The sequence below is a fragment of the Poecilia latipinna genome, unplaced genomic scaffold (genome assembly GCF_001443285.1).
Source record: "Poecilia latipinna isolate Pla-1442-1.1 unplaced genomic scaffold, P_latipinna-1.0 Scaffold1584, whole genome shotgun sequence".
NCBI classification, from domain to species: Eukaryota; Metazoa; Chordata; class Actinopteri; order Cyprinodontiformes; family Poeciliidae; genus Poecilia; species Poecilia latipinna.
In genome coordinates, this window is record NW_015114200.1 from 92379 (window position 1) to 108422 (window position 16044).

General features: G+C 37.8%; 1 protein-coding gene across 2 annotated transcripts in view; it reads left to right on the forward strand.

The window, feature by feature from the left end:
- The window catches only part of spock1 (SPARC (osteonectin), cwcv and kazal like domains proteoglycan 1), a 116282-nt gene that overhangs the window by 92296 nt on the left and 7942 nt on the right, over positions 1–16044 (forward strand). For both annotated transcript variants that reach the window (XM_015058917.1, XM_015058916.1), the window contains 2 exons: positions 1380–1512; positions 5802–5922. In XM_015058917.1, the coding sequence (XP_014914403.1) occupies positions 1380–1512; positions 5802–5922 (254 nt within the window). The remainder of the gene's footprint in view (positions 1–1379; positions 1513–5801; positions 5923–16044) is intronic.

Below are 16044 nucleotides of genomic sequence, written 5' to 3' on the forward strand. Positions count from 1 at the left end.
CAAATAAAAAATGTAAAAGTGTGATGTGCTTCTATTAAAATGTTTGCTGAAAAACAGAAGGTCAAGCTAGTTGCCTTTAGAGTTCACAGCTGTTCTGTGAAGGGTTCAAATGCTCCCTATAGAAAAACATTATTGAACAAACGGCATCAGACCAAGGAACACACCAGATGGGGCAGGGATAAGATTGTAGAGAAGTTTAAAGTAGAACGAGGTTATAAATCCGTGTCCTAAGCTTTGAACGGCTCACAGAGCTCTGTTCAACCCATCATGTGAAAATAGAGTAAAGGATCATTGCAAACCTACCAGGACGTGACCATCCATCTACACTGATTGATTCTGAGCAATCCGGGAAGAAGCCAAAAAGCCTGAGTCAACTCTTGATGAGCTACAGGGATTCACAGCTCAGGTGGAAGAACCTGTTAGTCTTGCACTCCACGTACGTCAAAGAACCCATGAGAAGTCAAATTTGCAGTTTTCTACAAGTCACCTAGGGGCCAATGGAGATGAGACAAATATTTCACTTTCTGGCCAACATACAAAACCTTACATGTGGTTAATAACCAATGTTGCACATGCCTCTGAAACATGGTGGTGGCAGCATCAGGCTGTGGGGATGCTTTTCTTCTGCAGGGACCCGCGAAGTGGTAAGAATTGAAATGAAACAGATAGATGTATCAGAGAAAAAGTAAAACGATGTATTCTCTTTCTTGGACTTCACATTTACATGAAGCACATTGTGTTTAGGATTACAAATACTGAGCAGTGTACATTATTTATCTCAGTTTTTCAGCATATCCTCACAAACATCTATCAAACATGGATGCATCCCATTAACTTATACCAGATTTCCACAGTTTATTCAAAACAATAGACCTATTAATGAGCCGTCTTCGCCTGCTGCAGTGGCTAATCTTCATTTTTATATCTCTGTGAAAAAGTCTGTTTGGCTCTCATTGCAGCCGCGCTCGATGGATCAGGCACCGGGGTGTTCAGTAGAGCACTTAGATAGAAAATTGCGACCAGATTTGAATCAAACATAATTATAGTGGTTGTTGAAGAGGCCTCCTTGGACCAATCAGGATCCGCTTCATCTGACCCTGACAGCCAGAGACACTTTTTCCTCTGTAGAGAAGTGATTCTGTTTGAAAACTTTCAATGGCTGTAACTTTATGGCTGTTAAATTATTTTCACACACACTCACACCCACACATATATTTAATGTATCCTTTCTGAAGTGCTTGGCATTTAGCATGGTAATATTTTTGTCCTGTGGTTTCATGGTACATTCTGGTAACCTTTGTAAAAAAAAAAAAAAAAAAAAAAAAAACTTTCAGAGTCATTAACTTCTAAAATACTTTTTCTGTTTCTCTCCTCCGCAGTGTGAAAGCCAGGAAAGGCAGCGTGGGCCACAGGCATGGGGTTGAACCTGGGCCTCATGGGAAATGTAGGCTCTGCTCAGCATCCCAGTCATCTCCTGCATGTGGCTCTGATGGACACACCTATTCATCTAAAGTGAGTTTGCGATTCATATTTTTTGTTGAACTTTACCCTCAATTTTTCTCTTGTTCTATTTCTTTACAAACCAATTACATAAAATCCATCAAGCTACCGATAAGTATATGCAATCAGACTTTCCTGCAACATCTTGTTTCCACCTCCTTTTTTTTTTTACCTGCTTCAAAATCTAATTCCTGATTTTGTTCAAGTGTCATTTGTGTAAGATCCCTCTGTTCTTTGTTTGCTTTAACAGAACATCTCTGTGAGTCTGGTAAATGACGTAACTGAGCACAAAGGACAATTTTAAGAAGTCTTTTCATCTGCTAGAAGTCATATTTGGACAGTTTGTAAAACTGCCTGCCTCTAATTTCCAAGTACTAACTCAAAGCTCATGATCTTGCACGAACAACATAACAGGGACACAATTTCACGATCCAGGAAAAACGTCAACGATTAACCTTTGTGATGAGTCAGGAAGTCGGTGAAAGGAGGAAGATCAGAATTAGTGTGAAGACTGATAGCCAATACTGAATATAAGGGTTATAGATAAAAGAGGAGCTTTGTCCTTGATGTAACACTCCGTAAATTCTTATTGACATCAGCTTTTATGTCTCCGTATTGTCCTTGTATTCAGTCATTTGGATGGAAGGAGTGAAGCCATACAAGTGAGCAGTATTAGACTTCACTGAAGTGCTGTTCACAGCTAAGTCAAAGTCATGCTGGAGCTTGAAAAGTGTCAGAGTAGTGTGAGTCTCAGTTTTACTCAGTTATTCATGTAGTTTTAATTACAGACTTTCCCTAAATGCTTAATAGTGTTGAAGGACACACCACACTCTTTTTTTGTTTTAAAACACAGACATTTAGACATGGCATCATTGTTCTGTTCCTTTAAGAAGACTTTCTGTTTTTTGCCTCTATTGTTAGCATCAATTATACAAAGCAAATAGCAATTATGACTTATTGATGCAACAACGGCTTCGGGTTTCCATAAATAATCTCAAGGCATCCATAACTCAGAGCAAATAGCTCACATTTGATTCAGGACAGAGCATTGTGCAGTACAACTGATGGTCATTTTGCTCCTTCATCATTTTACACGTCAGTAGTTTTATTCATACAGTTGTCTGCTTCAAATTGTTCTGTTTGTTTTATATGTTTGAGTTAAAATAAGTGAGACATTTGAACATTTCTATGATAGTAAATCATAAAAACACCTAAAAGTGAAAATAAATTGACATGTAATTGTTTGAATAGCATGATGGCAAATGAAAGGATAAAACCACAAAATAGTAAGTTGTGGGTAGTAGATATAGGAATTGTGGGAGGTCAAATAGATGTTTAGCCCTTCAGTGTATACTCGTTATCCGGGAGTATTCCCCATTTGTGCTGTGCACAATGATCAGCAATGTTTCAGCACATCTGGATTTAGACTGTTGCAACATTGTAAAAATGTACAACCTTGAATATAAAAGATTTAAAAAAAAATCACTTTAAAAAGATTTATGGATTGCTAACTTTGCAACAAGATCAGGAATTCTTCAGTGAAAGAGGTGATGAGTTATATTTTTGTTGACATTTCTTTTCCCTTTCTCAAAGATGGCAGCAGATTTCTCATTTTTCTGTTTCCAGATTTTAGGAGATGTTAAATGTGCAATAAAATCCGTTTCTCAAACACCAGGCATCGACATAAATGAACATAGAAGCAAGTGATTTTCTATAAACGTTTGCATTGTACCGCAATTAAATGCAACCACAAAGATACAAAGATAAGTTTTGCTTGGCATTGCACATAAATTATTCTTTCAATAGCATTGTGATTTATGCTGATGCACAGCCTCTTCCGTTCTCTTGCTTCTAGATCAAATCCTACTTTATTATTTACTACGCATGTAGTGTAGTGTTTATTCCCTCCTCCAGATCGGAGGTTTAGGATTTTAGATGCCCTTTGTCAACTCTTGATTTCGCTTGGGGTTTATGTTTATCTGTGGCTGGTCCAGATTACCACTGTGTCCATTTCTCTCAGTCTCTGTGCAGGTTTAAATAGACTTTGTTTTAAAAGTGCACCTACTTCACATATTCAAACTGTAGCAAACGTAATCTTAATTGTAATTAACGTCCACTTTAGTAAGCCATTAATGTCACTTCTCTGAGAAACTAAAACACATGTGACATCATATCATGGAGACTGGATGACCTATCCACACCACTCATGTCTCCTCTTCACACTGACTTTGCCTTTTTTTTTTTTTTTTAATACCAGCTGACTTCCTTTTCACATTCGTCATCCTAGAAGAATGACTCAGCCTGTGTGTTTGAAAAGAGGCAGGAAGTGCACCTCCTTAATGACCTGTCTGCCTGAGAGCCAAGAGCGTGTTCAGTAGAAGGAGGAGAAGTGCTAAAAACAAGAGAAGCAACAAAGGCAGGAGGTCTGGGAAATCCCTCTGCTCTCTGTGGCAATTTCAGGTGGAGGGTTCAGCTGGCTGGTGGAGTGATGAGTCCCTGTGGTCCAACTTAAACTCTGTTCACCATTGAGCTGCTGGTCTCCAGCTTATTCATGTTTTATTATTACATTACATGCATCCTTTGTCACAACCACACACTCTCACGCACACTCTATATCCTATTAAGAGGACGGCGCTCTTATCTCCTGAGAGGCTTCAGTTAAATCCATTACTTCCCTCCTCCTAAATCATCTTTTCTCCTATCCCCTTCATTTTTTTTTTCCTTCTCTCTTTTTCTCTTTTTTTTTTTCTTTCCAACCACATTAGGTGTTAAAATACTCTTTCATCAAAACCACATTAACCTGTGGAGAAAGACAAACATAAAGATTCATGGGGCTTGTCTGTGTGCTGACAGTGATTAGAGGAGGTCATCCATTTCCAGGACTTTCTCACTGCTTCTCAGTCTCCCTCCTCCTCCTCCCGATAGCTAATTCAATATGTTGGAAGCCGAATAAGGCACGGCTCCTTTGTCAACAAATTTCATTAAGCAACATTAGCGGCGATATCAAAGAGGTGGCAGGGAGGAAAAAGATGGATCTAAAATTAGAACATTGGAAATGAGAGTGCGCGCAGGATAACGCCAAGGCGCGATATGCGCATGGAGGTTCATGCACAGTCATGGTCTCACACTTACAGATCTCCTCGTCATCATCTTGCAAACAGAATTTACATAACTCATTTCATTTTTCATTATTCCTTTTGGAATGGTCTTGTAATTGGATTTTTTTTTTTTCTTCAACATGTCCAAACAATTTCTTTCCCTCCGCTTACCTGAAATAAGATTTGTACTGTTAAATTACATTCAGAAGTGCTCAATCTTTTCCCTCTTTCTTTGCATTAGATTTGTACTGCAATAAATTATAAAATGTCACTGGGCATCTCTGTGTCTGCGGGTGTGTCTACATGGCTGACTAATAGACATCTGTTCATCGAAGATAAATGACTTTCCTTGACGCAGCAAATATTTCCCGTAATCAGCACAACTCCAAAAGTTCGACGTTTAAGTGTTTGCTATCTTGTAAGTCAGATATGTTGAGTAGTTGTGAATAGTTTTCCCTGGTAAAAGAGCTCTCCAGAATTTATTGCATTTATTTTCTATCAGTGTCAGAATTTTATTCTAATCATTCAAAGATTTATGTATTTATTATTTTCTCTTGACTGTTTTCTTAAAATTGATTTTTGGAACTTCTCACATGCTGATGGATTATTAAATATTCACATTCTAAAAAGTTTAGAAACTGCTTAGCAAATGTTCAATAAATTAACTATTTATCACGAGGTTTTGCCATTTCCAGTTTTTCGTTTTTTTTTGTTTGTTTTTTTAAATATACGTTTGAGGTAATGTTTCGCTTGCGAGACTAGAGTTTGAAAATTTCGAAGCAAATACAATTACATTTGCATTAGAAGAACTTGTATGCGTTTATCACGGCTATGTTCACAGACATGGCAAATACTGCCATTTAAAAGCACAAGTAGCCTTCCTGCTCCAAATATTGATATTGTTATTTACATGTACCCTATTTTTGTTAATTGTACAAAAAGCTACCACATAAGTAGTTAAAAAGTGCTGTAGGACTGAGACTAACTGAATGTTCCCTCGATCCGACATAGTGCTTGGAAAGATAAATTTTTCCTGTGACATTATTTTCCACAGGAAAAAAAAATATATATATATATATATTTTTTTTTTCAATAATCTCCCATCATTTTTATTCAGTAGCTGAGTCAGATGTATTTATATAACACGGTTGCTTTAATCTTCTGGGATTAATAGAAATGTTTGCCATTTTGTTGTCCTTCCAGTGCAAATTGGAGTTTCAAAGCTGCTTGTCTGGGAAGACGATCTCTGTTAAATGTGATGGACAGTGCCCTTGCTTACCTGGTCAGGAGTTCAGCAGACCATCACATAACACAGAGAAGGCTGGTAAGTACAGAGCCTCCCTGGGCGACTTTCATCTGGATAGAGAAATAAGTAGGTCAATTAAGCAGTTAACGAGTGCTTTGAACATAGCATGTAGATTAATCAGGATGGTGTAGGAAATCGGGGGGTAAAGAGACAAAGGGATGTCTGAAGAAGATTCATAGAAGATTTATCTTTTCCCAAGTCCACTTTGAGGACCAAAACCTCACCATTGTGACTCACTCGCCATCCAGTGGAGCTCCTTTTGGTTCTTCAAACTCATTGGTGATTCTCAGTGTTTTCCTTTTCTTTCCCCTCCCCTGTCATCCTTCCCTTCACTTGTGTTATTTTCTTCCTCTCGCATCTCAAGCCCCCACAGCCCCCCTCCCACCCCCCCATTACGTGACAGCTGCAGGAATTGGTGATGGAGTGAGTGTGTGTGTCTTATTGTTTGTCATGAAAATGGGATTTCAGCAGATGGATGGAGGGATTGTGGTGGAGAAATGCAATCTAAAAGAAAGCAGCGCCGAAAAGGATGGATTGTTATTTTTACAGGCTTCCTTTATCTTGAGCAGCGAGGTGGGGAGGTGGTGTTACTGAATTTGTTGTAAATATCCGTTTGTCCGTCCGTCCGTCTGTCCCAGCCTTCCCTCGCAGATTTATTCTAATCAGCCTCAGATTAGGGGGTGTTTATGTCGGTGCCAAGGTTCATCACACACGTTTTAATGCAAACTGAAATTGTCTCCTAATTAAGGGCTAGTACTGACTTTGTCTTACATCCAGTTTAAGCCTGAATGATGGAGAGAACTAGGATTGATGCTGTTAGAGAAAAGTGCTTTACCTGCTTGACTTCTGTCACATTAATTCCCACCTGTCTTTGCTCAGATTAAACTATAATTATGTGTTCAGTTTACTGAGATCATGGTTCTTGGGGTAAACAGTGTTTTTGTCAGGAGAAACAAAAGTCTATTTATAAATCGTAGCGAATGATTAGACTTTTTTTTTTACCTCTTAAATCCTTGATTACATCCTCTTTTTTTATGTTTCAAATTCTGATCCTTTATTTATTTATTTTTTTGCTAACTCTTTCTACACTTTTCAGAACAGACGGTCCTCAAGCTATCTACCAGACAGCAGGTTCGAAAGTTTGTACACTTGGAGGTGGCAGAGATTTTTCAGTTTCACATTAGATCAACAAGGCAAAATGGTAAACAGATGGGGATAGCAGTAAGTGAAGAAAAATTTCTCTATGTGTCCGTCACACTGCATTCCCATGGAAACAGTTAAATGATTGTAGTCGTGTGATATGTGCAATCAATCCTCTGGGTTTACTGATGGCCACAGGTCGCAGCTGGATTTGAACATTTGCAGCAGAGTCACAAATATCCCACCTGCACGTTTAGATTCAGAAACCTATTTTTGAAACCAAACACCTCTTGCCTGCCATATTTCGTTCAGTGCTGTTTATTCCTGGACATTCACATCCTGCAAAAATAAAACAATGATGCAAAAATATGCAAAAGGAAAAGTGCAGCGCTTTAGAATAATTGCGCAGTAGGCTGTACTAAATATCAGTGGCTTCCCTTTAAATAATTTTGATTAAAATCTGCCGCAGATTTGCTGCCAACTGTGTAAAAACAAGTTCACAACGACGCCTTGTGTTTAGTGGAGTGATTGTAGTAACCACTACCGGAACAAGTCAGCGTTGGGCTGGGGTCAGGACTAATGACCGGGCCCTTTATATCCAAATAATAAAGCTCAAGTTGCTAACTGTAACTAGCCCGGCTTTCCTGGCTGTGTCTGCAGTTTTGGCGGGCCTGAACCGCTACCAATTAAAAAGTCCTGTTCATCTCCAAGATGACTAACAAAATATGCGTCCAGTTTTTGGCTTTTCTTTTGCTCTCTTTTTTCCATCCTTCTCACTTTGCCGCTCCATGGAGCTCCACTCATGTTAACTTTGTCCGTAAAAATGCTCTACCTAGTTTGCCATCTGTTGCCAAATGACTGATGACGTTGGTGGACGACTGATGAGTTTTACCCAGAATACACTTGGAGACGGCATGGATGATCCACTTGTAAATTTGCATGTCATAAAGTTAAATGTTAGACTGAAAATAAAGCCAGTCATGTAGCACAATATTTTATTCAATATTTTACACCCACTACATCAGTAAAATCAATTGGTCTTGTATAAGTTTTAGCAACCATGAGTCAACCCTCACTGGGCAACCTGTACAACCCTATCTCTTGTCAGACGTGCTACAGGATTGTATCCCTGAAATCTTATTGCGTCTCCCATTCATGTGATTATTGATTCTGCTATACTTGACACGTAACATGGAAAGAAATAAAGTGTTTAAAACACATCCAGTGCCCCCCCACCACTTTATTGGATTCATAGAGTGTTCCTGACAAGGCCAGACATTTCACTGAATACATTATTAATATTCTTGAGAATTTAATAGCTACAAATGTTGTGTTCATCGCGTGAGCAGATTAAGCCTTTTTAGTGAATGAATTTGATAAGACTGGTGCACACTAACTCACACACACAGCTTCCGCTCTGGGTTTACAGAAGAACTGTGAAATTAGTACTCAATCATGCAATTCGCAGCTGCTGCAGGGGTTGCTGGAACAAGTTTAGTTACATACTCATTAATAAGGTAGGATTGGCAAAATCTGTTGAATTCACTAAATGTAACTATTTCTCAAGAGTTAGGGTTTTATATACTCTCCAGTTATATCAGCTAGTTGTCTGATTATTTTTGGTGTTGGTTTAAAATCAACATTTAAAAAAAGAACATCCAACCATCAGGATTTACCAATCACTTTAATTTATATCTGTTCTGTGGACTAATAAATGTGACAGACATTTCATTTGATAGGAGAGAAAAACAGCATTTTCTTAAATAAATTCAGGTAGTAGGGATTTAACAATGCAGAACATTCATTTTCAGACATAATCATTTTAGATAACGTTTTGTTAAACCTCTTTGGGAATGTTTCCATTCATAACAAGTGTTATTTTTACTTCTTGACCTCTGTGGTGAGTTTACTTTAGCTGCGGGTTTGTGGTTCTTTTACTTTGCAGCTTGTTGCTTTTGTTTGAGATTATTTTTGAGCTTTTCTAGTTGATCAAGCTGCTATTCATTCTTCAATTAAACAAATTTAAAGCATAACCTTTCCATTTTGTCACTGGAAAAACCCAAATTGTGCCTGAAGCTGAGAATTTTGACGGATGTCAAACATTGCACCATATTTGTAAGCTGAATGTACGTATGAATCATGAATGTGCGTGTTTGAAATCCACTTCAGCTGTTTTCTTTTGGTGGCTGTCAGCAAAGGTTAGTGAATTGTCACCATGGCACTGACATGTAATTTGATCTGTCATCTCCCCTGCTGCAGCACTGCTGTCACAGCGAACATCAACACTTTTCCATGTAAAACACTGACTCAAGCTGGCACACAGAGATTCTGCAGGTGAAAGTCCCATGTCTGTGCTGATTATGGTCAGTGAGGTTTTTTTAAAGTGCAAATACTTCATTTTGTGTCAGCTTCTGTGAAGCAAAGGCATCGCAAGAAAAATCAAAGAGACCTGTTGGAGCCTGAACGGAATAAATCCGCTAACTAAATTAGATTTTATTTTATTTTTTTTTTCTGTTATGTCTGCCTCCCAGCCCCACTGGGAGCACACACGATTACAGACTGTGCTGTCCTCTTTTCTGCCTCCACACTTCCTGTGCTCTACCGACACATGCCAATTGTGTAGACATTTTCTTTGAGCTCTTAGCAGTGTGAAGAAACATTGCAGATCAGTTTTGGTGTGTCTTAAAAAGTCAGCTTGTTCTGGTTTTGTGCTCTTATTTTTTTTTTTTATTGTGTAACAGTGGATCAGGAGGAAGGTTGCCGGTTCCCGCTCTGGTCGTCTCATTCACTCATACTTCATCCTTCTTGCTCAGAGGACATGTTGGCAGCAATTAAATATCAGCCTGGCTTCTGCCAGTCTGCTCCTGGGCAGCTGTGGCTGCAATGCAGCTTATCGCTAACGGAGTATAAATGGGTGAATTGCTGATTGTAGTCTTTGGAGTTCCTTGGACTTAATAGGGAGCTACACAAATGCAGGACATTATTTTGCCATGGCGTGTTACAAAATTGGAAATTTAAGAAACTCCTAAATTTCCAGCAACAAAACCATCTAATGAAATATGATTCTCTTGAAGTTCCTATCACACCAGTATGATACCATCACAATGATTTCAGTCATGGTTAGCCCATTTGTACGTCTATTTCTGAATCTCAAAGATAGCATGTGGTGATGCGTCCCGTCCCTTCATGCGCCCCCGCTCAGGACGCTGAGACGTTACATTCAAGACAATAAATGATGACCTTGCTATAACAGTTAATTGCTTGCTTAAAATTATTTTTGAAACACTTCATCACAAGTAATGAAAAGCCTGTCTTGTGTTTTTCATAACTTTCCAAAAAACTGTAAATACCACTGAAAGTTGCTCTTTATAATCTTATTTTACCTAAATCTTAATTATTTGTCAGCGCACAATAAAATTGTCAGTTTGTTTTGTAAAAAAAAACAAAAAAAACAAAAAAACAAGAAATTGATTGTTTGAACAGTACCTTTCTTTAATTTCAAGGTCCATTGAGAACATATTGTATTCCAAGCTTTAATTTTCACAAGATGAAAAAAAGAAATTAATTATGTCGACTTTCAAGCTAACCAGGCATTTGTGACTTATCTCATATCCAGTGCTCAAGGTTTTATTTGTAAAACTAGAAGTTCTTTAGTCGCTGTTGCTGAGGCGACAACAAATTATAAACCCATAAGAGACACTTGAGTAACTCTGCTGTTTTGATAAGCTCAGCACAAAATACTGCAGAAATATTTTAATTATCCTGAAAAAAAAAATAATAGTGGAATGTTGCTCATTTATCTAAAAGTATGAATTACAAGAATGATCCTTTTTTTTTTTACATCAAAAAAATAAATCGGGATGGAGGGAAGATGGCTGACTTCCTTATTGCTGCAGCCCCCCTGATAATATTCTTAATGAATAGATTAAAGTCTTACCCAGCATTTAATATAAGCTCTCTGAGTTAGTTTTGCTTAAAGGAGCTGTTTTTCTCTTACTTATTACACAACCTAAAAACATATTTAACCTAATCCCACACTAACAGCGTAGGTTCTTGTGTCAATGATGCCCTGGGTGAGCCTATTCTTCTGTGTATGATTTCCCCTGAGTGATCCACACTCACGCACACACACTCCCCAGAAGAAGACCATATATGATTCCATTGAGCTTCGTTGGTTTTGGAAATGTTTTTTGGCACAATAAAGATTTGACAGATTTCAAGTTATGTTTTGCAGAATCTCTGTTTATTGTAGAATATTGCCGTTCAGCGTTGACCAACATTAGTGTGTTAGGCTTATAATTAGCTGATCAAATGCAAGCCAGCCTCCCTCAAACATGCCCTGTAATTTAATTGAATTAGATCCTGCAAATCAGATTTGCATCATTAGCCGTTGATTATGATGCTGAAGTACAGATATATTCTTACACTCTACCCAACAAATCGGGGGTATCCGTTCCTAATTCTCTGTACATATCCTGAGTAGAAAACTCGGTGGGGTTCAAAAGACAGATGACTTTCTATTTTCGTCTTCAGGCTTTTTGCATCTCCTATGCCATGCCACACTGAGGGCTGAACTGCACTGCCCACATCAAAAACTGATACTGAATGTTAATGAGAATAAACATTTCATCAGAAATCACAAATAAATTAAACAAACATTTGACATGTTGACACTGGTGACAATTTTTATTCCCCTCAAAATGGCGAGCCACTGATACTTCATACCGGGGATGTCCAAACTGTGGCCCGGGGACCATTTTCAGGCCTTGGGATGCTTGACTTTAAATCAAGAATCAAAACATTTAGCTTAGAAAGAAAATTTTGGTCTTGATAAAAGGTAGGAAACTGAATACTTTATATTGAAATGTTTGAGACACTTTTTAATGCAACCCTCATGCAGCATAAGCCACAGATCATTAAAATACAGACATAAAATGAATGGTAATTCAGTGCATTGTAAACAGCCATTGGATAAAATCATACCGGAGGAGCTTCTTATCTCTTTTTTTCTACCTCAACGATGCATTTTTTTTTCTATCTTTGAGAATAAAACATAACCACAGATAACTTAACAACTCTGAATCCAGTAGGAAGAGGAATCGTGGAGGTTCTTTCTTTAACATGGTAACATGTCTCCCTCGTCATGTTCCAGCTACCAGCTAATGTTGATCAAAGGAGTTGCACCAATCATTGGCCAGAGAAATTTACCTTGCCGTTGTGCAGCATCACCCATTTACACTGATGCATCAAACTGCTCTGAAATTACTTTTAAATCTATGTAGGTAGTTCTGAGCCAAGTGCCATTTTCTGCAAAAAGCAGGCATTAAACACAGTAAAGGCTTTCTCACTTGTAAAATATGATAGTAAGCTGCTTCTTCTGAAGTCTGCCTTAATCACCAGGCACCACTGAACCCAACACCTCCTAACCATGAATGAAGGTTAAATGTTTGTCTGCTTCTTGTCAGTGTCGACGTGTTCAAACTTATATGAATGTTGCTAAAGAGGCTGAAACTGAGACAGTGGGTTCATCAGCTAGTAGGTATAACTGTGAACTATATACTACTGATTTTGTTGCACTTTTAAACATTTTCTCTTGTGTTTTGCTGTTTAGTTAGGCTTAAGCCAAACAGAGCTAAAACAGAACTTTTTAGCAGACTTGTCTCTTTTCTAAATATCCTGCAGTCCTCTGACATATGCTACACAATTCTCGTAGATTGTAATAAGAACTTAATTGCTGTCGCACGAATCCTTAACCAACACGTGCAATGTGCACTGATGTGAAAAAGGTGGAAAAGCAGGATCCTTTTAAAGGTTGAAACTTCAACCTTTCCTCTGTCCCTATCATATTTATCTCTACCTGTCTCTGAGACCGAGCACAGAGTCTATTACTGATCATTATCTGGACTAACCTTAACTCACTGCCTGTGGGATTGCTCTGGGAGGTTGATAGCTTCGGGCACAGAAAAAAAAAAAAAAAAAATCAGACATACCCTTGTATCTTTTTAATGAATCTGACCTTCTATCCTCTTCATATCTCCTACCTGACTTTTGCAGTTCGTTTTTCTTTCTCCCTCTGCTACCTTGTTAAGAAGTGTCATCCTGTATCTCTGCGTCCTATCATCTGATCTCCCTCGCTACTTTTCATTTTGATCTTATCAGACAACTGAAGTCTCAAGGTGATTACCGCCCACTTTTTTTCTATTTGGAGTAGAGCAACGCTGTCTTTTCTATTCCAAACTTTGTTGATTACAAAGTTACATGACAAAAACGCCGCTGACAAATTCAAGGCTCGTCTCTTGATGGTGTTTTGAATGGTGTTGTTTGAAGCAGGCGCACATTTGTAGAGATACAGAGTCTGGATACTGAACTGCAACATAAAAAAAAAAAAAACTTCCACAAAGTTTAATATTTAAATGATTGATGCGACTAGGGATGATGCAATTTTGGCTGCTGTAGTTTGTCAGTCTGACCTGTTTATCAGCATAAAAAAGCAACTGGAACCGGTTCAGCACCTCAAAATAGTCCAGAATTTCATGGATTGGCAAGATGCAAACCCCTCCAGCCCATTCCATTTCTTATGGATCCCAGTTTGTAGACATAAAAGAGAGTGCATTCACATGTGTGGTGATAAGAGAGGAGGATAGAAGATCAGTCCAAGTTATAAAATGAGTGTTTTATATCTGATTTAGAGCTGGAACTCCCACAAAATGTCTTGTTTGAACGAGGCAGCTGCTTTTCACCTGCGTTCACAGAAGTGTTTGCATACATGCAGAAAGCATTTCATATAATTCAAGTACGACTTTGGCAGCTTCAACTTGCCTTGAAAGTTGACGACACAAAATGTGTTTTTCAACAACAGCGAGAGCACTTTTGGACCTGAGCTTTTAACCAGCGTCATCAACATATATTTTAAAGATTGATTTTAAACGTTAATGACTGCAGCTTTAAGCAAAGATGTCTGCCTGATTTCCATTCTTCTTCTTCTTCTTCTTCTTTGGTTCCTTCAAATTTGTTGCAGATTTCTGAGGATTAACACTAAACTGATAGGAACAACAAAGGCAAACAGAGATCAGAAAATCTTATGTTTTCCTACAGCTGAGTATAATCTTTTAACACTGTTTCGTCACCTTTGGATATCTACCGCAGCACAGTCATTGCTGGTGGTGCTGCTGGTGGTTGCCATGGTGAACTGATCAGAAATTCACAGTAGTTCAGCTTGTTATGTTCCATGTTCATAGCTGATCAATGCTTTTCTGCACCATATTAGATTCAGAGTCATGTTTCAGATAATGCCTTTGTGAGATGAAATCATAATAATGGTAGAAATAATGTAAAATTATTTGTATCAGTCAGTTTAGTCCTACGGAAAGGTTTACCATGACCAAGGTATCGCACAAGAAGCCTCCTGTGATGGGTAAAACCAGGAAACACTTGGAATAACTTTAAGTAACATATCAATTTAACAAATTACATAGTGATGGTATCATTTGAAACATTGGAACTTATTTTCCATACTATATATCTCTTTGAATCAAATATAAAACAAATGTAAAACTGCTAAGCAAGATGGAAAAACTTAAGTTTCTGATGGTTTGGAGAAGTGGCTTAAATTAAAATAAAAAAGCAGCCAAAAGAAAATGTATTATTTTTTAAATTAGAAAATTAAGATGTACGAAGTATTAAATGTATTAACTTTTCTTGATGCATTAGTGATTTTAACTGAAAAATATGTTTAGCATCAAATAAAGGAGGGGAACTTTTAAAGCTTATTTCTAAGACAGACTGAAGTGTCAAACCTTCCCGGAATAAAATATTCAGACACTTGGAGAACAAAGTCTGAAGTCCAAGAGAATTTACTCAAAAGACTAAAAAGAAGAAACTCTCAAGTTCCCATCAGTTGGGGATGTCTGAAGAGAAGTGGGAAATAAACTTCTCAAAGTAATTGAAGGTAAGAGAAACACAAGAGTGAGAATTATCAAAGTGTTTTTCTAGGTCCAAAAAAGAAATAAGGTTACGCACCAGGTGTGATAAATGAAATTTGCAGAACTGATGAAATAAAAAGTAGGAAAGAAAATAGGAACATTCACCAGAGGGGATTTAGCAGGCCTTAAAAAATGAAGAACTAGAAATACAAACTGGTTTTGATGTAATGATGTGGAGATAAAAACAAACAAACAAACAAAAAAAAACTTAAATGGAAGTAAATATATTGATACATAAAGACATAAGCTCTGAAATAGGAAATTTTATCTGGATGTTCTTGAAGGATTATAATACTCAAACTTGCACATGCACAGAGAGCCCACCTTGTAATTCCAGAGGTAATGTCACTCTGAGCGCCTGGGAGATAAATGTTATCTGTCCTCTGATGCAGCTCCTGTCTGTTACCTCGGGCATTCGCTGTTTTATGGAGACTGTCGCGCAGAGGCTCAAACTATTACTGAGAAATACAGTGTGTGTCTCCGTGTGTGAATATGCAGGGCACGACTTAAAAATAAGACGAGAAGTAGGACCCAACAGGAAAAGAAAATCCATATACATGAGTAAAGTTCTTAGTATAACTTTTTTTATGTTTCCTTGGCATGTTTGTGTGCTGTTGTTATCTTTGATGTCCTTCTGAAGACGTTTTGATTCTGTTCTTTTGGTCTTTGTGTGTCAACAGTATGCATGAACCTCATATGTAGGGTGTCTCGCAAAAAAAGTGTTCATACATCTAAACTTTTTCTAACAATATTCCACATTATAACATTTCAACCATAAACATTAATGCATGTTATTGGAGATTTAGTTGATAGACCAATACAAGGGAAAGTGTGACTGTTAAGTAGGAGGAAAAGATGCATGCGGTTTTATTTCCTTTTTTTTTATAGAAAGTTAAAAGAGGACCAGATTGGATTTGCATTAAGCTTGTTTGCAAAGACAATGGTCAAAACCTTTAATCGCTAATTGTGAATAAAAGAAGAGTCACACCACAAAAAACTTGCAGCTGTAAGTGCAGCA